Raw genomic sequence first — 25,227 nt, 5'->3', positions numbered from 1 at the left:
GAATACATGGCTTTGTCTGAGGCCGCCAAAGAAACCGTCTACCTACGTCATTTCCTGAAGAAGCTGGGTTACAACATAGAAAACCCAACAACAATATACTGCGACAGTCAAGGAGCTGAGAAAATTACAAAGAACTCGGTGTTTCACTCCCGTACAAAGCACATAGACATTCGCTATCATTTTGTGCCTGAAGTATATGAACGCGGTGAATTGGATGTGCAGTACATACCTACCAGTGAAATGGGAGCTGATGTGTTAACCAAACCCCTGACCCCTGTTAAACATCAAAACTGTTGTACAATTATAGGATTGAATACTGTTTAATATGTATTTTGTTTTACTTTTCAGGAATAGGAGAATCAACGTCGAAAGGGGGTATGTGGGCAACCGCCGTTGATTCCTCTACGCATGCGCATGATAAGCAAGTTCTCTGCTGCGTAATACTTTTCTACGCAATTAGTCAAAGTCAATGGTGAGTATCGCATGAAAGCGAGAAGTGCTAAGCGCTGTGTAATATCATGTTTCTACTCTGCTGTTCAACATCTTCATAGCTTAAATAAATGTTTGTCATGTATATGGAAGACGTCATTTTATTCTTCACATTTATACAAAATAAACAAGTACATTCGACCCTGACTATAACGAGCCCAGCTTACATTCGTTACATTCGTTATAACGAAAGAACATTTTGGTGCCGTCTAGTTTTTTATACGCATAAAATTGTTTGATACTTTTATAACGAATCTCAAGAGTATGCAAATTGGATATAACGAACTATATGTGTGTTTTCTATTGAAACCCTTTTCTCCATTCTTTATATCTTTCCAGAATTTCTACAAAATCAATTATTAACCATTGAAACCATTCAAGTTTAGGATATTATGATCCATATTCTATTACTCCATTCACCCCCCCCCACTTTTCTCTTATTTTATAAACGGTGGCTATGCGAGATAAATATAATAGCCAAATCCGTGAGAAAGCAGATACAATAGGCATAACTGGACAAGATATGGATAATTGCACGAAACTTGAAGAGGTTCTCTGATTTCATTGAAATTTAGCTGCTAGATAAAACATTATTCAAGGCTTATGGTATGATACAAATAGGAAATTCCTTTTAGGTATTTCCTTTAGAAATGAAAATTTTTTTTAATTTTGAAAAATTTTGGGAATTCCTTATAGGAAATGAAAATTTTTTATTTTTACTGGTTTGTTTTGTTTGAGTACAAATTCTTTCCCAGTTTTATCCTCAGAATAAAGGTTTTGCATTCATTATGTCTTTTGCAAGACGTAAGATATTATTTATAAAGGTTATTAAACTTCTATGTTGGTATTATACATATGTTGGAGGAAATGATTGTGTCCTTAAAGGAAACTGGAAAATGGAAAATGGACTCGGGTTCGAATCTCGGAGAAGGCAAAGGTAAAATTTGTCCGTCCCTTCATAGGGAGGCAACAGTAGCCCACCTGTTAAGTGCCTTCACAATAAAGAGACCAGCTTCCGGCTTTAATATTGACCAATGCCTATAAGCAACTAGAGCCCGCCGTTGGAGAAAATAATTAATACTGCATTAAAAAATCGAATTTATATAATTCTTTCTCAAGGGAGAAATTTGGATACGAGATAAAAATTAAGAAAGGAAGAACACAGTGATATTAATGAAGCCTTGCTGAAATGGTTCCCATTTCAATGCTTCAGACAAAGGCCGATGTATTTACCAGACACTTTGGAGAGACTGGAAAAGAACCAACATGAAATTTAATAACTATGCGTACTAATACTTGCAATTAAATCTTAATATAATTTTTTTTTAATTTAAATTTATTATTAACTTTTTTGGGAGGTGTGACAACGTTCACAAATCTTTTTTCTTTATTTATCATTTGGTCTTTATACGCTTTTATGAGATAATCCATTTGTCTTATCGGATCGGATATAATGAACCATTGGATTTATTAGACCAAACTTTCTGTTCTTTGAAGCTCATTATAGCATAGTTTGGCGGCATATACTGTATACATATTCATGTGAAGGATGTAATAGAAGACATGTACAGAACATTACAATACATATTAACTTAACACTTATGTAATTATTTAGGCTATGTAAATGCCAGTAATCTATAGAACAAGAAACAAATCACAGAAGAAATTTAACGATTAAAACATAAAACTTTATTGTGGTCACAATTTGTGACATACAAAGCTGAACAGCGCTAGCTTATCCGGTCAGCCTAATCATACCGACACTTTAAAATATTCAACGAGAGAAGGGTGCAGATTCTTGAGCCTCATTGTGAAGCTTATCTGAGCTTCACTCAAGGTTGTTTAAACTACAGCTTTCAGTTACAATTTCTCTACATGTTCCCTATATCAATGCACTTTTGTCTTCTGTGCTGCAGTTTGATTACAGTCAACATATATAATGATTTGTCCTGAATCTCACACTATTAAAATATCACTTCAGTCACTTTATGAAATGACATTCTCGAAGTGAATTCTTGATAGAAGGGAATAGACGGAAAGGGCAATATGAAGGGAATAAAATTGGATGGAGAAGTGAGATAAACTCACATTAAATCAAAGCAGCTTGTGCAGTTGCAGGACATTCTGTTCACCATGTAGCAAGCAATTTCCTTTTTCTCGTAGAAATGCGTTATCTTGATGCATGTTAACTGCTCTTTCAGAAAACTGTGAGTAAAACAAGTCAGCGTCATAAAATTTCGCACAATACATTGTATATAACTGCATTCTAACATCCTCCGAAATTTTAAATACAAAGCTACTTCTTCTCAGTGAGGTACAGAATATTTCATTCTTTTTACGTATACATAGAAATAAAATTTCAAAGTTCACTTCCAAATGGCTAACAGTTTATGAACAGCGCAGAACGAAATTTTGAACGAGCAGCATTTAACTGGAACAGGAACTAAGCTAAGTATTACATGAAGCCAAAAATAGAACATTGTTTCTCATTCGCGTCTGTGTAACAAATTTGTGATAAGCTTATGGAATGAATGAACTTATTCGACGAAAGACAAGAACAACATGCAAGGGTAACATTTAGCTATTGGGAAATGTATATATTTGTCAATATTAATAGGTTATTCCAAAATTATTATCATTGTTTACTCTTAACTCTTTTTAATTTGATATAAATTTTTTTATATCAATTTTGATATAAATTTTTACTTTTTTTAATTTGATATAAATTTGCATTTCGTACTGATAAAAGTAACAACATTTATTCAAACAAAAGCTTAAAGATACAAATAAATTCTTGGTTGATTTGCTTGCAAGGTATTTTAATTTGGTTAACGTTTTGGAAATTTTTGTTTTCTTGCTTGTCTCTGCTGATTGTGCTCGAGAAATATGTAAATAAAAGATGAAATTAAAACTAATCATTCAAGAAACATTAAAAATACATGGAAAGTAGATAATTTTCTCGAAGAAGGAAATTCTGCTGCAATAGCACAAATGCATTCGCTTTTAGTGTATTACATAGTTTGTCCAGTGTGTGAATCTGTTTCCGGTGTAGAGTTAATATCTTTTTGAATCAATCTGTATTTGAGAAGATATGCGAGTGTTATTGACTATTCAACGAATTTAACAATGATTTTAATTCAGATATTGTTTAATACGTTTGTGCTGTTGCCAGTTATGAGAAATTAAACTTTAGTTGCTGCGAACCACATGAAAAATTTAAGCGCTTCATGTTCTACTTTATTTTCTTTAGATTTGAACAAGATGAGGAGAAGTACCTTTACTACACTAAGAACATTTTTTGAAACTATCTCTCTATAATAAATAACTTTAAAAAAATTTTTAAAATGAAATTTCGCATCCCCTTCAGCACTTACATTCTTTTACTTCTCAACTGCCGCAGTTATTTGCTAAAATTTTTTTTAGAAGTAGAGAAACGTAATAGGATGTTACTGCAACTATCAGCAAACTCTGTTTATATGTGTAATCTGGTTGATTTTAAGTACAGAGTGAAGTTCGAAAAATATTTTTTTTCCTTCACTTTTGAACCTGCAGTCACTTTTGCTTTTCTTCTTCAAAGACGGAAATTATTTGAGAGAGATATGAATAGACAGTGACATAATGAAAGAGATTATAATCCTGACTGAAGCATTACTGAAAGTCGTTATGACAAATATTAAACTCTTTAGTTGATGAAAATAATCCAAAGTTAATTGAAAAGGGAATTTATATACGAGAACAAATGATTAAACTAAGAGAAGAGATCATCTATGTTGCTCCACAAATTTAAATAAAATATTCTCAAATCAATGTCTGCTCAAATATCAAATTATACTTTTCAGAAACAGAAATTAAGCAATATAATATGGATTAAAATATTTTAGAAAAATATTAGAGTTAATTAATGAGTTAAAACTATTTTGAACGTGCTTTACGAAACAAAAAGCAAGGAAGTAAAAAAGGTACTGAAAAATTCTACCTACATTTTAGGCCTTTTCTCCCAACATTTTAGATCAGATAAGGTTTCAAGTGAAAGCTTTCAATTTGTATTTATATTCACCAGTTGCATAGTGATAGTTTAACGACTGATATATACATATATATATAATTATATTTGACAACATTGTTGATTCTATGATGATGTAAGGATCTTAAGTTTTACTAACGTTTATTTTATTTTAAATCTTTACTATCACTTCTTATTTTCTACTTCCGGCCAGAATAAAAAGCGTTAATTTATTTATGCAAAATTTGTCTGGCGAACGCCAAGTACTTAAGTTGTCGCTTTTTGCCAAGCGAGAGAGAGGAAGGAGTTAGTCGAAGCAGGCCGCTTGCCTTAGAAGTTTTATTCGGTTGCTGTTTACCTTCCAGGCCAGAGGTTTAATCCTCGTGATAATTTTAAACGTATTGTAGTGTTAACAGTTCTCTGTACTACATACGGCTTCCTGTTAATATCCGGCCAATCTTACACGTAGGCCCTTGTTGATTATTCCAAATTTAAGTTAGAGTTTAGTTATATTTTTATATTCTTACGTTCAGACCACAAGTAGTCGGTCTCTGTATTCCGAAGTACGGAAATTATTGTAAAGAGTGAAATATAAAGGGTTTTGTATACCCTTCCTGTGTATCTTGTCTACTTCCCACAGTTATTGAACATAGCTTTAGTAAGCTCCCTGTTCCGAGTCAGGAGTGTGCATGTTCCCAAAGAAAGTAAGACGGAACATTGAACCTGATAGTGGCGCCCAACGAAGAAGAATAACCATGGCCGAGTTTCAAGAAGAACCTGTGCTGCCTGCAGAAGCAGCTCAGAATCCAGAAATGCCAGCTGCCGCCCTGGAAGGATTTTTACATCGTCCAGACCATGCGCGCTTCGATGAAACCAGAAGCAACATTTAATGGAAACTCACCGGTAACCAGTTTTTTGGAAAAATTGGATGACCACTTCATGCTCTACCCCGTGCACGAGTTTCAAAAAGTTACCTTAGCTACCAGCGCTTTGAGGGGCCAAGCGCTTAACGGGTTCAAATGTATAGGCAGAAGTCTGTTGGGTCAAGCAGGAAGTCCCACCTATACTTACGAGAATTTCAAGACTGCCCTAGTAAAAGCCTTCCCTGTCGTAAGGGATCGTGCGAAATTAGAAACGGAACTTTTCAGCATATATCAGCAAAGAATCGAAAATCTCTCAAGCTTTATTCTAAGAAAAATTCACGTCTTCAAACTCTTGTATGGAAACCGTCCGGATCCTGAGATAATTCAAGTGATTTTGCCGAGGTTACTTCCCCAAGTGCAAGACTTTATTGAATTAAGGAATCCGACTACACTGGAAAAATTATTTGAGCTAGCAATCCAGTTTGAAAGTAGAAGAACGGCGGACGTCGAAAGAAGACGCCAATATCAACAACGAAACCAATTTGGTGCGCCAAGACCACAGTAAAGTCAAGCACACGGCTACGGAAGCAAAGCGAATCAGTGGGCAAGGAAACCCGAGCATTCAAAAACAGCCGGCGAACGTCGACAGATCAATAGCAACCCAGGAAAAAAGTCACAAGGCCAGTGGAAAAAGAAGGAAAGCATGGAAACAAAAAAGGATTTAAACTAAAACGGATTTCTGCTGACGGGAGGGTGCGGAAATCCGAAGGCCAAGAAAACCCCTCTTCCTTCAAGTTAAATACAGTAATGGTGAAAAATTTGACTCTTCCGAAGATTGAAGTGTTGGTGAATAATATCCTACCCACCGCACTCCTGGATACAGGCGCGCAGTGTTCCTGTGTGGCAGAAGATTTTTTTAGGAAGTATTTTCGGAAATACCGCATATATAATTCGGATAATACGACAGTGTTAGCAGCGCAAGGAGAAAGATGTAAGTGCATAGGTAAATTACCACTATACATCCGTATCAAGGACGAACAAGTAAAGGTTATGTTTTTCATAGTAAAGAATCTGCAAACACATATTATCTTAGGAATAGATTTTCTTTCAGAGGCACAAGCAACGCTGGATTTTAATAAAGCGTCCCTTAAGCTGACGATGAAACCAGTTCGAGAAGAAAAGGCTGAACCGCCGATGTTGAACCTTGACCACCTGCCTAATGAAAAGCAACGAAGAATCCGGCAAGTGGTAAGTGAATTTGCTTCGTTATTTAGTGATATTCCAGGATTTACTCAAGTTACTAACCATAGTATTGACACCGGAGATTCAATGCCAGTTCGCCACAAAGCATACCGGTATGATAAGAATAAGGAAAAAATTATAGAATGACATATCACCGATATGCTACGTAAAAAGATCATAACGCCCATCTCAAGTAGTTATGCTAGCCCGGTGGTTTTATGTAAGAAAAATAATGACTATCCATTGACACATCCAAAAAGGTGGAGATTCGCGATTGACTACCGTAAATTAAACTCCATAACTAAATATCCGGTATATCCGTTACCTATTATTGAAGAAATTCTAAGGAACATAACATCGACCAAATATATGACGACTTTATTAGATTTATTATTTTTAGACTTAACGACTGGTTATTTTCAAATAGGGGTTAGGCCTGAGGACGTGTCTAAGACTGCTTTTATAACCAAGTCTGGCACTTATGCATTTCTGCGTATGCCGTTTGGCCTTTCAGGGGCACCGGCAACATTTCAGCGATGTATGGACATTGTGTTAAGGCCTGTTCTTGGAAAGTCCACATTTATCTATTTAGACGATATCATTATTACTAGTGATAATCTCGACCAACATGTACAGGATTTAAGACAGGTGTTTTCTTTATTAAATGAGGCCGGTCTAAAAGTTAATGTCGAAAAGTGCAAATTTGCAGCCCCTGAATTAAAATATTTAGGTTACAAAATATCTCAGAAAGGAATCGAGACAGACGAATCAAAAATAATTGCTGTACAAAAGTATCCGACTCCAAACACGGCGAAGTAGCTCTCTTCTTTTCTAGGACTTTGTTAATATTATAGGTCCTTTATAAAAGATTTTGCAGCTATTGCTGAACCATTGTTAAAATTAAAAAGGAAAAAGGCAAGATTCTCGTGGACGGCCGAAGCCAATAGTGCGTTCGAAAAATTAAAGCAAGCATTAACGCAAGCCCCTGTGTTGAAATTTCCAGAAAAGGATGAGAATTTAGAAATTTCAGCGGATGCTTCGGATTATGCGGTACGAGCGGTACTTTCACAAAATCAGCAGCCCGTGGCATTTTTTAGCCGAACTTTAAATCAAACACAAAGAAACTATTCCGCGACCGAGAGAGAGGCACTTGCAGTTCTGTTCGCAGTGCAAAAGTTCCGAGTCTATTGTGGAAAGGCGCCAATAACAGTGTACTCTGATCATGCGGCGGTAACTAGATTGTACTCAGGGAAAAACTTATCCCCAAGGTTAATAAGATGGGCACTCAAGCTACAAGAATATAATCTGGTAATCAAGCATACCCCCGGAAAGGAAAATATCGTAGCAGATGCCCTATCCAGAATAAAAATAGATGAAGAAAGTAATACTGTAAAGGTGGCAATGCTCACAGCATGTACAATAAATTCCCGAGAAACTGTAATAACCGAACTGGGTAAGGATCCTGAGTTTGGAAGCATTTATGAGTATTTAAAGGATCCTGAAAATTTTAGCCACCAAGATATTGTGGCGATAAGAAATAGGGCGGCCCATTACGAACTAATAGATGGTCTATTATTTTATACAAAAACTACAAATTTCACCAATGAATTTCGACCTGTTATCCCAGCTAGTCTTAGATTAAATATCCTGCAGGAGTTACACGACAGCCCTTTAGCTTCTCATGCTGGTATTCGAAAAACTATCCAACGCGTACGCGAAGCAGTGTATTTTCCTGAACTGCAAAAGTTAACAAGGGCGTATGTCCAGTCCTGCCCAACATGTCAAGCATTTAATTATATTAATTTCCGCCCGGCCGGGTTTCTAAATAGTATTAAATCCGAATTTCCAAATGAAATAATTGGCATCGATTTATTGGGCCCTTTCCCAAAAAGTCAGTTAAATAAAAGTCGCTATCTCCTTGTTATGGTTGATCATTTTAGTAAGTGGACCGAAACTGTTCCCTTAAAACGAGCCTCCGCGAAATTAGTTACTGATTCTATTTTAAATAAATATATTTTAAAATACGGCCGCCCCTAAAAGTTATATCGGATAATGGTCCTCAATTTGTAAGTAATGTATTTGAAGACATGTGCCAAAAACTGGTCATACGTCATTTAAAATGGTCCCGTATCGGCCGCAATCAAATATAGCGGAACGGGTCAATAGAAATATAGTGAAAATTATGCGTAGTTATGTTAAAAATTTTCATAAAAGCTGGGATAACTATGTCAATGAATTTGCTTTCGCCCTTAGGACCGCAAAACATGATACAACGGGCAAAACTACTGCTGAGTTATTTTTAGGCCGAAAGATTATAACGCCGTTAGATAAATCATTTTATGTGCAACGAAGAGCCCCAGAATTTAAAATGGGTGATATAGAAAAATTAATTAAGGAAGCAAAAAAGAATACTGAAGTAGCACAGAGAAAACAGAAGCTTTATTATGATTTGAAACGACGGGGAGTAACTTATAAAGTAGGGGATGAAGTGTTAAAAATTAAGCATTCACTTTCTTCAGCACCAGAAGATAAAACTGCCAAATTTTTTCCACGATTTGAAGGACCATATGTCATAGAAAAAATAACTCACGCTGTAGTGGTGTTAAAAGCCAGAAATGGTGAAACCTGCTCCGCAAACATTGATCAAATAAAGCCCTACTATGATCGTAATAAAATGCAAATTTTCAAAGATCTTTTGCAGGATCCGGCACGGCAGACACGGCAGGCACAAGCTCCAGAGGTGGAACAACGTCAAGCACAAGGAGAAGCCATTAGGAGGCAGGAGCAATTGAAAAGAAAGTTTCCCCGCTGGAAAATTGAAGGTAACAAGAAAAAGAAGCCGTTCCACCGTCCATAAAAGAGAGCTCACGAACACCCCCAGAATGAAGAAGGGAGAAGTACGAAGAATCCAAAGAAAGCCAGGAAAAATAACGGCAACTATAACCCGGCTCCCAAACGGAAGATCAACTCATCGGACAGGACTCTCCGCAGCAAATGTCGCCGAACTGCGGAAGGGCCACCAGCGGCGGAGGAAAAGTTACAAGGGAAATTTGAACGGCCAGCAACGAGGTCCAAGCACGAACGCGAAAGAAGTGTTCCGGTTCCGCCAAGACCAGCTGCCATCAAACGGCCAAGACCATAGGCAGATGCGAAAAAGAAGGTATTCAAGGGTGACCGAACTGGAGGAAAAAGAAAGCTTCTAGAGGAAGGCACTGAAGGGCGAGCCCGCACAAGAAGGAGGATAAATCAAACAAGAATCTGCGCTACCTTCCAGGACTGGGCTCAGAAAAGAATGTCCGAATATCACAAAGATAAGTAAAATTTTATGTTACTTTGCAAACTTAAGTTAATCTTTCATTCTTACTGCAAGTGGCAGATTTCAAAACGTTTTACCTCATGTGAGGTCTGCCTTTATCGCGAAAAAGGCGAGAAATGAGTTGTTACCGATTTTGGTATTATGTTTTTCAATTACTCGCGCGTAAAACTAAAGTTGATGTATAATAGGAATGTGTAAATACTTAAATATTGTAAAAGTTATTGTATAAATTTTATTTAAAACATTCTGGCAAGAAAGAAGTTTTAGTCTGAAAGACTTTTTGAAATGTAGTATTTCAATGTAGAAGAATTGGCACTTGCTTTGAAAAGAATAGAAGTTAACAATGTACTACTAATGTATATTTTAAAATGCGTAAAATTAACGGCATGTTAATATGTTCTTATATACAATGTGAACTGTTATTTTAAATGTTAAGAAATACTGTCATATGGTAAAAGTGAAAGTAATGCCAAAAATTTTAAACTTATTCTTGTGACTGTAAAAAGACCAAATTATGGTGAATATGTGTTAAAGGTTGAATGAATGTAGTTAGGCTCTCTGACGCTACACTTCAGAGTTAGCCACTTTCAGAATAGTACCTCAGGGTTTAGAGTTGAAGATAGGGTGTGTTACGAGGTCTTGTCATGTTGAATTTTAACACGTTAGTGTTTTGATTGTAGGAGGCAGTGTTGAACACGTATACATAAACACATTCGTGTTTGGTGTTCTTTTACAACACATGTCAGAGAGCACGGGGAGAAATAATTAAAATAGTCATGAATGAAATAAGAATGTTAAGAGAAATATAAATATGCATGTTACTTGCCATTTCATTGTGTAACATTTCATTAAACTAGTTTTCCTTCCAGATCTCTGGAAGGAACCAGATTTGAATAAAAGCTCCTGTTTAGATGCAGTACAGATGAAAAATTGGGTGTCCATGGTGCTGCTATTGTAAAAACAATTTTTTTTTTAAATTTCTAGTTTCTAGTGAGAAATGTTTGTAAAAGATTGGCCTCGCGTTAGATTCTAGAGCTAAAAGTTTTCAACAAGGTCGTTTTAGACCTCAGTTTCAAACTAATTAACTCTGGCGGGAAGTATGTAAGGATCTTAAGTTTTACTAACGTTTATTTTATTTTAAATCTTTACTATCACTTCTTATTTTCTACTTCCGGCCAGAATTAAAAGCGTTAACTTTTTTATGCAAAATTTGTCTGGCGAACGCCAAGTACTTAAGTTGTGGCTTTTTGCCAAGCGAGAGAGAGGAAGGAGTTAGTCGAAGCAGGCCGCTTGCCTTAGAAGTTTTACTCGGTTGCTGTTTGCCTTCCAGGCCAGAGGTTTATTCCTCGTGATAATTTTCAACGTATTGTAGTGTTAACAGTTCTCTGTACTACATACGGCTTCCTGTTAATATCCGGCCAATCTTACACGTAGGCCCTTGTTGATTATTCCAAATTTAAGTTAGAGTTTAGTTATATTTTTATATTCTTACGTTGAGGCCACAAGTAATTGGTCTCTGTATTCCGAAGTACGGAAATTATTGTAAAGAGTGAAAAATAAAGGGTTTTGTATATCCTTCCTGTGTATCTTGTATACTTCCCACAGTTATTGAACATAGCTTTAGTAAGCTCCCTGTTCCGAGTCAGGTCTGTGCATGTTCCCAAAGAAAGTAAGACGGAACATTGAACCTGATAATGAAATTTTAGATTATTTAGGATACATCTTCGAAACAAGAATTAGCTTATTGTTCTGTTTGTTCTATCTGTGCAAGAAAGAGAGATATTTCCTTGAAGGACTTTTTAAATGAAACTGGCTTGTACTCAAGTTGTACACAAAAGGGGGTTTTGACTATATGTGTGCTCATACAGCTTCAGGGTATTCCTGAGTTTCTCTCAAGAGTTGGGTAAAGTTTATAAGGTATCAGGCAAAATGAGTACCTCAAACGTAAGGATGACGAAATTAAACGGAGAATTTTCTGTAAATTAGAGACAGGTCAATAATAATAAGCGCATATGGCTATAGGGCTCATTGTAACGCCCAGTGTTGTCTGCATTTTGTGGAAACAGTTTCAGAACACTCAGTCCATATCCAGAAGACCTGGACCAAGGTTGACCAAGATATACAGCAACGAATATGGATTATTATTTGGCACATTCAGCGCGGTGACACATGACTGCTACAGCTTTACAGCTCTCACATGAGCTATATGCTGCCACTGGAACCCGAATTTCACGGTCTAATATACATAGACTATATGCGAGGACACTCGCTGTTTGCATCTCGCGCTCTGCAGCACACAAGAAAGCTCTTTTAGCATGATGCAGACAACGAGGCCTTGAACCAGACTTCTGCGAAGCACCATGCATTTTACATATTAGTTGAGATTCAAACTGGATACTGATTCTCAGTCTAAGTGTGTCTGGAGAAAGCCTAGAACATGATGCTATTCCTCCATAATCATGGGAAAGTATTACGGTGGTAGATGTGTAATGGTTTGGACAGGCCTCACATTGTTGCATGTGCTTGACAAAGGCTGCCTGACTGCCATGAGATATAGAGAGGAGATTCTAGAGCTCTATTCGATTTGTCAGAGGAGCATTGTCCTGAGTTTCTTTTAATGGACGATAAAGCTTGTGTACATAGAGCTTAGATGGTCAAAAATTACCTCGAAAGCGAGGATATTCAAGGCATACATCTGCCAGATAGGTCTCCTGACCTAGCTAGGTGACCTATCCTAGCTAGTGAGTGATATGTTGGGGAGCTTTTGGAAGAGAAATTTCATCTTATCATCCGTCTTCAAGAGCAACTCGGGTTTGAGAACTGCTTTGCTGCTGTAGTAGGATCGATTACTACAGAGGCCTCTCAGCAGCCTCCTGTCTAGTAAGCCTTCACTTTGAGCTACCTGTCTGGTTGTGAGAGGGGACCATACCCCGCACAACACGCATTTTTCAGTTCGATAGTGTATATATATTGAAATTCAGTGAGAAAATTATTTAAAAATTTGGGAATGCTTTAATGACCATTTTGAGAATTTACATTCTATAAACTGCAATTTGTCAGTTTGTATTCTTTGAATAAATTCTTTTAGAATTTGAATAAATTCAAGGACCTAAAACTTACACAGATATGCAATAAATTATTTAGCCTTTTTGCTGCATATTTCTTAGTCTATACTGAATAGAAAAAAGGATGGAATTTGAAAATATTGAAAAGAAAACTTTTGTAAATTAAAAATAAATTGAATTTCTTTCAAAGTTTTTACATATGAGTGTGTTTTTTATTTTTCTATCGCAAAACCTAAATCATTAATTGCAAAATGCATCCCTAAAGTTATGAAAAACATTCCATTGAACACAATAAACATTGAGGTACAACCATCAAAACTTATAGAAGAAGAAAGACATTTTAATTGTTAAACTTTTCTCCAAAACACTGAAATTAAAAAATCTGATGTGTACACCGCATGACTTCCTTGTACGGAATATTAAATTACACGCATTTCATTTAAACTTATTGAATTAAATTAAACCTACTTCGTTGACAGCGCATTAACCACAATAGAATAAATGCACTCTTTAAAATTCATTATATTGTTTACTATAGTGACACTATGGCGCTAGGTTCACTTAACAGCGTTACATTTCATTTATTTTACAACTAATCCTAATCGTAATAGTCTCTGGCATACTGGTACACAATCACATTAGGATTTTAACCAGTTCGTTTAACATATGTTTTAGGCCAATTGCATATGTAATAAATCAAGGTGCCACCCGAAGGCGAAGATACTGCGGCCGTGGAATGGGGAGTCAAGGTTTCGTGAAAACAATTGAGTTACATGAGTATTTTTTATAACTAATCCTAATCCTAATAGTCTCTGGTATACTAGTGCACAATCACATTAGGATTTTAACCGGTTTGTTTTAGGCCAATTGCGTATGTAAATAAACCAAGATGCGAATGCACCCACCCGAAAAACACTTAATAATATTCATAAAAAAACTTAACAGAAAAATTCATAAAAACAGAAAAGATACCCTTCGCAGATTTCCTGGGGTTACTCTGCATACATGATTTGCAAAAAATTAACATTTATTGTTATTTTTACTACAAAATTTAGACCGCCTTTTTACAAAACTGGCCTTAGAATGCTATAGGATACACCATTTTTCAAATCCATTTTAATACAAAATAATATTTTTAAGTAGGGAACGTATTGCCACTGAAATAACAATTTTCTCAAATTGCAAATTTATTATTATAACTAGTTACAAAAACATCAAATTCAATATTCGTATAAGGTAAAATACTGGCGAGGAAAAATACTGTTAGAGTCGTATCGGTTAAAAGTTTGTGACTTCTTAAATTAAACTATTGTACAGTTTGAAAAATTTAAGACTATTCATCAATTTACACAAAATAGATTTAAAAGTGGTTTTACTTTGCAATTTTTGCAATATTTTACTTCGCAAATGAAATTTTCTTCTATTTCTGTAGACGGTATTATAAATGTATCGAGATGACATATAGGGGCATTAAAAATATGCACAACGGCAAACAACAAGGCAAGCTGCGTGCTGAGACAAAGGCTGTAGTATTACAAATAGGGCATCAAATAAATTTCACGAAATATGTATTATTGTCTTTTACACAAAACTGATTGAGCATGAAACATCACCATTAAAATGAATTTTGCATTAAAATACTGTACCTAATGAGAAAATTGTAGCAAAGTATAAAATTTATTAGGTTAAATGTCATATGAAACTGGGGCTCATTAAACCATTCATTAAAATTATAAACAAAGAAGATGATTCTCTTATTTTAAAAAAAGAATTCTTGGCATAATTTCATCTAACTAAATAGGAGAATTAATTTTTACTGGACAACAGATTAAATAAACACTGTAACCTTACTTGCGACAACTAAAACTGAGATTTTATTCAAAATATTTTCAGAAAATTTAAGGGAAATAAAATATCTGAAAACTATAAACAATATGAAGAAGAATTCCTTTCGATGTACTTAAATTTAAGCTACAGTTATATAACTCAAACTTCATGTTCTGTATACCCTTTAGAAACTTGAAAGTTTAAGAACTGACCTTAAAGTTCTTAACCTGAAAGTTTAAGAACTGATATATATGAGCGTTTATGGAAAGGTCTCTCATGATTGAAGGGCTATTTTTAATAAAAAGTGAATAAACAATAATTTTTTAGAAAAGTTTTAACTTCGTATATTTCTTTGTTTCCTCTGAAACTGATTAGAGAAAAAAAATTGACGTATTTGTTCAGAAGTGTGAAATTTAAAAGAAATATTTAAAAAATTTGCAGAGAAATAAAAGAAGCTTTTGGTGAAGAAGAAATTAAATTAATTAAAATTAATTAACTTGAATATCTTCATTGTGTTGTCATTTAGCGAACTGCCGTTAAAAACACATGAAGGCCTATTAATAATATTTATTAGAATGGAGCTTATCGTTATCTTATGTAAAATGTTTAAACAATTATAGAAGAATGAAAGATATCACTTAAGAAAGTACTCTCTTTGATTCTTTTCTAGCAGACAGAATTAACTTCTTGAAAAAGTATACTTGACTGTCCCATAAGAACTACCAACAAAAGGCAAGATATTTCTTGTTTTGGAGGGTTCATATATCCTTCATCAATTTTCATCAAGATGAGAAAAGCTTTTACAGGGATTCTTATTTTCCCAAGGTTAAAATAAGGTTATTTCCTAGAAGATGTCTTTTTAGGAAAGTAAATGGAAAGCTTTCTTCATTTTTCGTTTCGAAGGATGCGAAACCACAAATCCAAGAAAATGGTTTTCCTTACATGTATTATTGCTCAATGTCCAAATTCTCCAGAGCCTGGAAAATACGTGGAAATTGGTAAAGATAATTTTTATGCTTTGTGATGGAGTACAATGTTGCCAATATTAAAACCAACAACTGTTTCATTCACGCAAACAGAAGAGCGGCTACATTTGAGCGAAGCTAACTTGAAAGCTCAGGGAATGTGCCAATAGTAGTACATATCTCCAAATGATATGCTTCACAAAAATAGTCCTAAAGAAAAACTTCATTTACTGTAAATAACTGGAATAAATTCGTTATTAAAATTGAGTTTTGTTCTAGTTATACAATTTCTTTATAAACTAAATCTTGACTCCAGAATGTTTTTTTTTTTTCAATCCTTTAGAAATTGAATAAAATCTAAGATGAGATGAAAATTACAAACAATTGCTTTCCATTCACATACGCCTTTCCTTCAAGCCCATACACCATAGAAAGGCGAATGTGGCTTAATCAAAGCTTATTTAAAGTTGTTATTTTAAGTATTTTGTGAAACAAACAAAAATATTATTTCCTTTCTCAATGAAAGTATAAACAGTGAAATAGGAAGAAATAAGAGTAAATCAGTTAGCAAAACCGATCTTCTAATAGCAAAAGTTTTACTTTGAAGTTAAATAAAATATTAAAAAATTATCCTTTTGGCCCTCCAATCATTTCTCAATATGAAAATATGCAGTAAAATCTTCGAACTTATTTGGCCGTAAAATGCAGGTCAATACTTTTCTTTAGAATAAATAACAATAAGGTTCGCTTCAACAAAATGAAAAGAAAATTGTGCACTTTTTTAAAGCACTATTTCGGAAAATTACATTGAAACTTCTCAAGGCTACCATATCTCTTTAAACAATTACTTCTAAAAGTTGCAAGATATACAATTAGCTTTACTAAACCAGTTATGTTAATTAGCTTTCCTGTCCTTCCCGTTTCCCATTTTCCTGCCAGCATGTAAATTTCTATCTCGAGTGTATTCAGATGAGGTCAAATGGAGATAGCATTGAGGGAAAGTTTTAGAGGGTAGGAATCAGCTGCTTCAAGGAGAATGCAAAATGAAGCGCCGTAAAATCGACAGTAATTCACTAGAGCAGGTAACATTGCGCGACTGCTAAAGGCTACGTTGCTAATTTGATTGTCTTGAGAGTAGTATCCTGCGGCGTTGCGTTATTCTTGCCATTAGGCTTGTCATGCCGAATTTAGGTCAGAACCAACTTGCGCGTATTCTCTTTGTGTAGCCTAGGCTAACCTACAATTACTTAGTTACGTCTAATTCATTATCTTTGATTTAAGCCATAAATTCTGGCTTCTGTAAGCCCCATTGGTACTTTCTGTTAAGTTTTTAATTGAGTTAAATGAAAGGATGCTTTACACCCTTTCCCAATGTCTGTGGTACTTCACAAGACATAATGATGATTCACTTAAACTCTTTAGAAATTTCGTTCTTTAATGCTACCAAAGAATATGAGACTTTATATAGTGAGGCGTATTTTTGGGTAAGAACAGAAAAATAAATACTGGTATTGAAAATTAGTGATATGAATGGTCTGTAAGACTACAAATCCCACAGAAGACCAAAAACTTCCTAAAAAGATAGATGAGATGCCGACTTTAGACCGACTTAAAAAGATTCTGTGCATATCTGTAATTAAAAAGGATGAGTAGTTATTATTATTATCGGGCGGTCCAAGACAAAACAAACCAAACATGGGATACTTCACATGGTTTGGGTTTGTCTTGGGACAGCTAATATTACAACCATCATTCTTAAACTACTTAATAGATCAAAACGAGAAGACATATGATGAAACCTCAACAGTATAATAGATTTCATACATGCTATATAAAAATTGCATATTATTTAGAAAAAAGCATTTATTTAAAAAAGTAAGTATTTAAAATTTGTAATGTCATATAGAACTGAAAGGTTCCAGTTTCAGAAATCCTGTTCTGTAATATCTTTAACATTAAAGATAATTCTTTGATAAGCATCTTAAAAATGACATAATTTAACTTTGAATGCAGTGAAAAACATTTTAAAAAAATGTTTCGAACTTGTTATATATCAGTTTTCGTACTTCATTCTTTTACGCTAAACTCATATTTTCAATAAAATATTACATCAATGAATGTGGATACTATAAATTAATTTTTTATCCAAAAATTCCACAATGCCTAGTTTAGCATCCGGTAATACCCTGATAAACCGTTTTTCTTTTAAAATATATATTGTCTACAAAGAATGAAATCACTTTAAAAGTTGCTTAAAAACTGCGAGGTCATCGGATTCATTAATTAAAAAATACTTTTCTTCGCTACTCCAGTTAAGCAAAACTCCGTTTACTATATATAAATTTCTCATATTTTAACCACATATTTTAGTACTTATATTCTAATTTGACTTGTTTTTTTCTGTTTCTGTTAATCCATCAAGCAGCGTTTTACTATTCTTCCAGTATAGGTACAGGCTGAATCGAGACCGTCACTTGTGCTTTTCCGTAGGTATACCGTATTTATGCGAATCTAATGCGTCATCGAATCTAATGCGCATCCCCATTTTAAAACTTTAAATAATAAGAAAATTGTTTGTCGGCGAATGTAATGCGCATCAATGGTATGAGGAATTTATTGAATCTTATTTTATACAACAATGGATTTGTATATGAACTATCAATCAATGGTATGATAATTTTTTTAAAATTTAGATACCATTTTTTACACAACAATGGATTTATACATAAAGTAACAGAACATAGAATTAATCTATTAGTGGGCTATTGTTATGTGAAACAATCATTGTTAATTACCACTACCGTATATACGGTACCTATCGTAAAATATGAACATGAAATAAATCGTAACATTTATATCTAGCTAACAGTTTCTACAATCAGTGATTAATAGTAAACGTTTTTATTCACTAATGCTTTCATCACTGGAACCATCGCAGTCTCTTGGTCAGAAGCAGATTCATTTCTTCTTTTCTCATCATCATCATCGTCATCCTCGGCGTTCCAGAGCACGTCATCTTCACTGCTATTCAATGAATTTGAAATGCAGCATTTTTTGAAAGATTTCACAGTCATTGGTGCTTCGATGCTTTTCCAGGCAGCAGAAACCCAGTGTGCAATAATGTGCGGTGCAGCACGCTTAATTTTTCCTGTAGGGGTCAATTCACGGTTTGGCTCACAAAACCATTTTTCATTTTTCGTACTCCGCCTGAACGTACCCCTTAAAAGGTTTATTTATACTAACGTCCAGAGGTTGTAACACAGACGTCATCCCTCCAGGAATGATAACAAGATCACTGCCTAGGCTGTGCATCTTCGTTTTTACGTCGTCGGTGAGATGACCACGAAATGCGTCAAGACAAAGCATTGATGGTGGTTTGGAGAGCCCACCGGGACGGCGTTTCCATACATTTCGGAACCAATCGAGCATTAATGATTCCGTCATCCACCCCTTCTCTTGGTTTTGAATCAGGACATCATCTGGGAACAGCTTTTTATTCTTAGTGGTTTTAGGGCATGTGTTCCGTTTGAAGATTTAAGAAAGGGGGAAGTTTGCACCCGTCCGCTGTTATTGCCAGCATCACTGTTACGCGTTGTTTTTCACATCCCGAAGTTTTGATGATAACTTCCTTAGTCCCCTTCTCCATAATGGTGTACTTACAAGGCATATCAAACCAAATTGGCGTCTCGTCAGCGTTGCCAATTTGCCCCATTGAAAAATTCTTTTCCTTCCGAAGTGTGATGACATACCGCTGAAATGTTAGTAGTTTTCCCTCAAAATCTGCAGGAAGCTTTTGGCATATTGTTGTACGGCGTCTTAGAGATAAGCCCATCCGCTTCATAAACCGATCCACCCATCCACGGCTAGCCTTAAACTCTTGTTTCGGTATTCCAAGAACATCAGCCTCCTCTTTTGCTTTATTTCGTATGGTGTCACTAGTTACAGGTTGTTCATTCTTCCTCCTTTCACGTACAAATTCCAAAACATTTTCTTCAATTTTAGGGTGTCTTCCTTTGCGAGGGCCAGTGAATTTCTTTTTACTAGCTTTAGTTGCAAACAGTGCCAATTTCTGTTGCCGCCACAAGCGGACATTGCTCTCAGCTACGTTGAATTCTCTCCCTGCCTTTCTATTGCCATTTTTTTCAGCATAAAGAATTACTTTCCGTTTGAAAGTAGCGTCATATGACATTCTTCTCTGTTTGCCCTTCATTTCGTGACTACGTACTTTGCAGTTTGTATCCTCTATGCAATAATGTGTCAACGATAAATGTAACGGTAAATGTAGTCGAGAAATACAGTAATCCCTTGTTACGATTTAAATTTGGTTGACTTCATCGGCGAACTGCTGACGTCGTCGGCGAACTTTGCACTCGAATCTAATGCGCAACTCAATTTTGAATACTACATTTGGCCAAAAACGATGCGCATTAGATTCGCATAAATACGGTATATTAGCTATTCCCAGACTTTGTTAACAGTTATTGGGCTTCAGCCTCGATTTTGAAGGAGGACAATTCGGGAGGTGCCCCTTGTCTCCAGCCATCAAATTCTCCACTCAAAATACAATTTTGCTTGCATTGTATTTTGAGTGCCCTCTTACCCCGCTGACACTATACGCTTACAAATATCCTTGCCAACTCTGGGATTCGAATCTGGGCACATCGGTACTGCAGTTAGAATAACTAACCACTACATTGGCAGGGGGGCTGTTCTATCAATAAAAGTTCAGGTAGAAGTGAGGTCAGAATCTTTCTAGTACCATAAGTTCTAGTACCTTCTTTTATATTCGCAGCTCTTATCTCTAATGGCCAGAATACTGTTGAACTATCGTTGAATACTGGTATTTCAACAAGGCTCGAGCCCAGGCGAACGGGTTGGCTGCACAATTTGATTTCGTGGTTTTCCCATGTTTAACGTGAATACCAGCCAGTTGGCATTATGTAGTGCTTTATTAAGTCATTTCTTCCCCTTAAACAGAGATCCCTTTTATGCGTTGCCTAACTTAACCGATAAGGTATTCTACCGCCTTTTTAGCATGACTTCATGGTGTAGTGGTCAGCACGCTCGACACGTATTCAAGAGGTCCATGGTTCGAGTCCTGGCGAGGGCATTGCTGATTTTTCATCACTTCTGCTTACGAAAAAATATCTAATGTCTCTACAAACCTACTTCTGTGCTCGGTGTCATATCTTTTTAAAGCTAAGGTGCGGGATTAGTTGCCTGACTGAGCCATAGTTAACATTGAAGATTGTAACTGTATAATAAATATTAAAGTAAGAGACTGAGATTCCCTTCACTGTATTATTAGGATTCAGAAATAAATTAGCACATGATGTAGAGAAGGTGAGAATATCTGAGCTATCCAGAACCTGAGTGCTGAAATTAAAAAAACGTTATACGATCGCTGAAAATCATAAAAGGTTAATCATATTTACCACATAAAGGATTTAAACTTCTTATTTCTAAATTTTATCCCCCAATATACAGTTTTCAAAAATTCTAAAAAAGAGATAAAATAAAGTAAATAAAATTAATATAAACCTAACATGATGAAATCTCTAACAAATTCAAAACTATGAGTAAAAAACATGGAAACAAAACTGAAAAAATGTAAATCAATATATAAATAAAATAAAATAAAATAAAACAAAATTCACATAAAATTAAAAAAAATAAATAATAGTTGGTAATTGCTTGGTCTAAGCAGCCGAAAGAATTGCCAACAAAACCACTAATTATATCTGGATAAAATGTAAAATTGTCAAAGAATTATTTCAACTGGAATTATAAAATAAAAACTTGTACAAAATTTAAAGTATTTAAAAAATTTTAATATTCTTCAACCTTTTAAATTTTAAATTAAATATAAAACTTGCAATTAATCATTAAGTATAACTTGCTTTGACAATACCAGTACAATACAAAACATGTTCCCTTAAATTCCTAAAGTTTGACTTCTCAAAAAACAGCCTTCGACATTCAGATCATTTTCACTCGATCAGTGATAGCCTTGAGAGATAGGTAGGTATGTGCTTGAGTGTTAATTAATTTTGTCAATGGGCCTTTGGCTAATAAGCCTCAGTGGATCTATCGTCATCGCTTCGCGAGCGTACAAAGTCGGAGAAAGACAGAATTTAGTTCAATTCTGAGGTTAGAGCCAGGTATACTCAATTTGGATTTCAACTTCCATCCATTCTGATTATTTAGAAGGTCTTAGCTGAATGTTCTGACCAACGAACAGAAATAATACGTGTTTCAGAGAAGCAAAAACACTAACGCCAGCAACAGTCTCTGATAAATTTCTCGTTGATTAAGAATGACAGGTTATTCTACTACGACGATGTCACTTGATTGTGCTAGTATTTTAATTAAGCAAATCAACCGGTTAAACATGCTTATGTGCTATATGAGAAAACTCTTACAACTAAAAGTAGGTCTACGTTGAAGACGTTGCGATAATAAGTAGCAGAAAGTAGTAGAAAAAATACTACGAGAAAAGAAGAGAATATTTGAATTGAATTGAAACTTTTGTCATAGAACGCTTTCCGAGAGAAGGCACTTTTAAGTTTTATTTTAGGTATGAGTAAAACAACACATTTGTATCAATCTTTAAATAGATTTAAATTGTAAAACAGTTCGATTTTAGCGGATTACACATTCTTATTTGTAATAAATTTTGGAAATTAAAAATGGATTGAGACATTTTTAAATGATACACTTACGTTTGTTTTTCCATTTCCCAAGCTTCTGTGCTATCTGATATCCAAGGGTTTGAATGCTCAGGGGGTGTAAGAAACGAATCATATTCTTGATATTGCTCAAAATAATTGGTGTACCTAGAGTAGGAAAAAAATAATTGCATAAAGGCATACTGAACTAGTACAAATGATGCATACTATATAAGCAAAATCAAAAGAATATTTAAACCAGAATTGAGTTTGGGGAATTAATGTTAAGCTTTGTCAGAGGGATATACACGCACGAACAAAATCTGATAAAGACGCCACATGAGTTTCTTGTACGGCCTATTAAATTACAAGCATTTTTCTGAAACAATAAACTGATATTAAATTTTGTTAGATATTTACGACCATAAACTGCATTAAATATTTATTGTTGGACTAAATATATATTTAAACTATTACTATGTATGTAATTAGGTTCCGTTATTTACCGTGTGTGTGTAATTATGGCAAAGCCTCGAGGGCTATCTGCCTAAGGGGAGGGATGCCTTCGTGGAGAACTTTCTAAGGGAAACTGGCTCGTATACACGTTACACATGGGGAAAACCACGAAAACGCCCATGCAGCCAGCCCGTTCGCGGGATTCGAACCTCGAACTGAACTACCAGTGTTCAGCGACTTTACCGCTCGGCCGCTGGTGGGCCCGTTATTTACCGAAAATTATTTGTTTTTAAATCTGACATTATTAAAATATGAATATTTTCGTTACTGAAAAACAACACTTAGGGCTAACTAAATAAAACTAATTGAGAAGGAAGGGTGCATATATATGTAAAATAAAAATATAAAAGCAAACTTCTAATTTTAATTGCCTATAACATCTTTTATTTTTTATTTAACTTGGGGACTTCCTCTCTCTGTCTTAGAAATTGCGTCATTCAAATTAATCATGCGATCTTTTACGTAACGCTTAATGCATATATATCTTGCCTTATCATAATAAATGTAAACCAAAACTTTTGATTCCCTCCCCTTCTTCCTCTGAGCTGATGCGTCACTTTTGGCTTCAGCTTCTCTCTCTGCACTGCTTATACGTAATTTCGCTGTGCTTGCTTGCTATCGCAACAGTTATCAAAAATGTAAATGTTCTTTAACAGGCACGAGTATCGTGCCAAGTGAATTGTGGCCAGAAATGTGAATTTAAATAAATGTGGAATTTAATCCGCGTCGATTGTTTTCTTCTTCAAAACGGGTGGGCGCTCTAAATATTAAGAATCTACGCCATCAGTATTTCTGCGCATCTCCATTTCAGTGTTCTTACATCAATGGCTTTCAAGATTGTGCTTTCATTACATTTTTAGCCGTACAGCGTTGGATTACTTGCTACTAACCTCAATGGAACATTTATTCCTCAGTTCGATTTCTGTAAAATAGTATATGCAAATTCGTCATTCTGAAAGTTAGTTATCATCTTGTATTGAAATATGGTGTATTTTCATTACATATAAATTTATACATATACACCTTTCCCGGATGCATATATACACTGAAGGGCCATTGCATTATGACCACCCTTTCTCTATAACAATGAGCTCGCCTACGAACAAAACCACTGCGCGTGCGCGGCTGCGTGAACTGCCACTACGTGCGCTTTTGGAGTATATAAAGCCGCTATGCATTGTCTTTCCAAACCTTCGACCATCCCCAAAAATGTATCCTTGTCCCTATACTTTATTTGTTGCACGTCGCTGATTTCCTCAAGGAAAATCTTGAACATCACTACTTCCTTGGGTGTTATGCTGATAATACGGCTCTCGCGGCTAGATCTGCAAATGTTAACCATGCGATTAAAAAATTACAAGATCAAGTACCTCATTTCGAGAGTTGGTGGACCTTATGGAGAACTGCTATTAATGCGGAGAAATCTCAATTACTTATCACTAGAAGGAAAAAGTCCCGGACTAATCCTAATCGTCAGCTTACCCTATTGAAAGAAACTGTTCCTTTAGTCAAGACTCCTAAGTATTTGGGTATAGCTTTTCTAAATTAAAATAGAATGATCATATTAACAAGATCAAAAACAAAGCAAATAAGTTTATCAATAGTTTAATTCCCATTGTTGGAAAGCATTCAAGTATGGATTTGGAAAAAAGTATTGTTTACACCTCCATTATCAGACCAGTTTGGTTTATGCTTCACCTGCATGGACCTTCTGCTACAAAAAATGATCTCCTGAAATTAGAAAAAATTCAAAATAATTTCCTTCGCATTATCACCAATGCACATTACTATGTCAGAAATGTCACACTTCATGAAGATCTCAGACATGACACTATTGAAACTTATCTTAACAAGACAAGCACAAAATTCTTCGATAAAGCACTTGGATGCCAATATTTAATTAACTTCTCCAACTGTAAAATACTTGAAGAGGTCTATGACCTAAGGTCATTTGCCGCACACCACGGAAAGACTGAGCTTTCTATCACCTAGTCATCTTTTGCATTTTCCTTCCATATTGTTTTTGAATTTGTTTTCTCTTTCATTGTACTTGTTTTGCATTTATTCTTTTACAGTATGAGAGTTTCTTAATTTAAACCACTGCCAGTTAATTTTACTACACTTATTGATTTGCGTTTTCATACACTCCAGCCCTTCTTTAATTTCGATGTCGGATCATTTTATAACCCTCTTGTCCCCTTTTGCGTCCACTCACTGCTACTCCCTTCCAAATCATATTTGTCATGACTACATTCATGTTATATGCCTTTATG

General features: G+C 35.2%; 1 protein-coding gene across 1 annotated transcript in view; it reads right to left on the bottom strand.

Annotated features, from left to right (window-relative positions):
- Window positions 1–25,227, bottom strand: part of LOC118187971 (regulator of G protein signaling 7-like) — a 434,333-nt gene that overhangs the window by 53,401 nt on the left and 355,705 nt on the right. The window contains exon 11 of the mRNA XM_085818561.1: window positions 22,493–22,606. Coding sequence (XP_085674687.1) covers window positions 22,493–22,606 — 114 coding nt within the window. The remainder of the gene's footprint in view (window positions 1–22,492; window positions 22,607–25,227) is intronic.

This window comes from Stegodyphus dumicola, chromosome 6, assembly GCF_044657685.1.
Source record: "Stegodyphus dumicola isolate Sdum_Otavi_A_Nest chromosome 6, ASM4465768v1".
Lineage (NCBI taxonomy): Eukaryota > Metazoa > Arthropoda > Arachnida > Araneae > Eresidae > Stegodyphus > Stegodyphus dumicola.
Note: the sequence above shows the minus strand (reverse complement) of the source record. Positions and strands in the feature narration are given on the sequence as shown.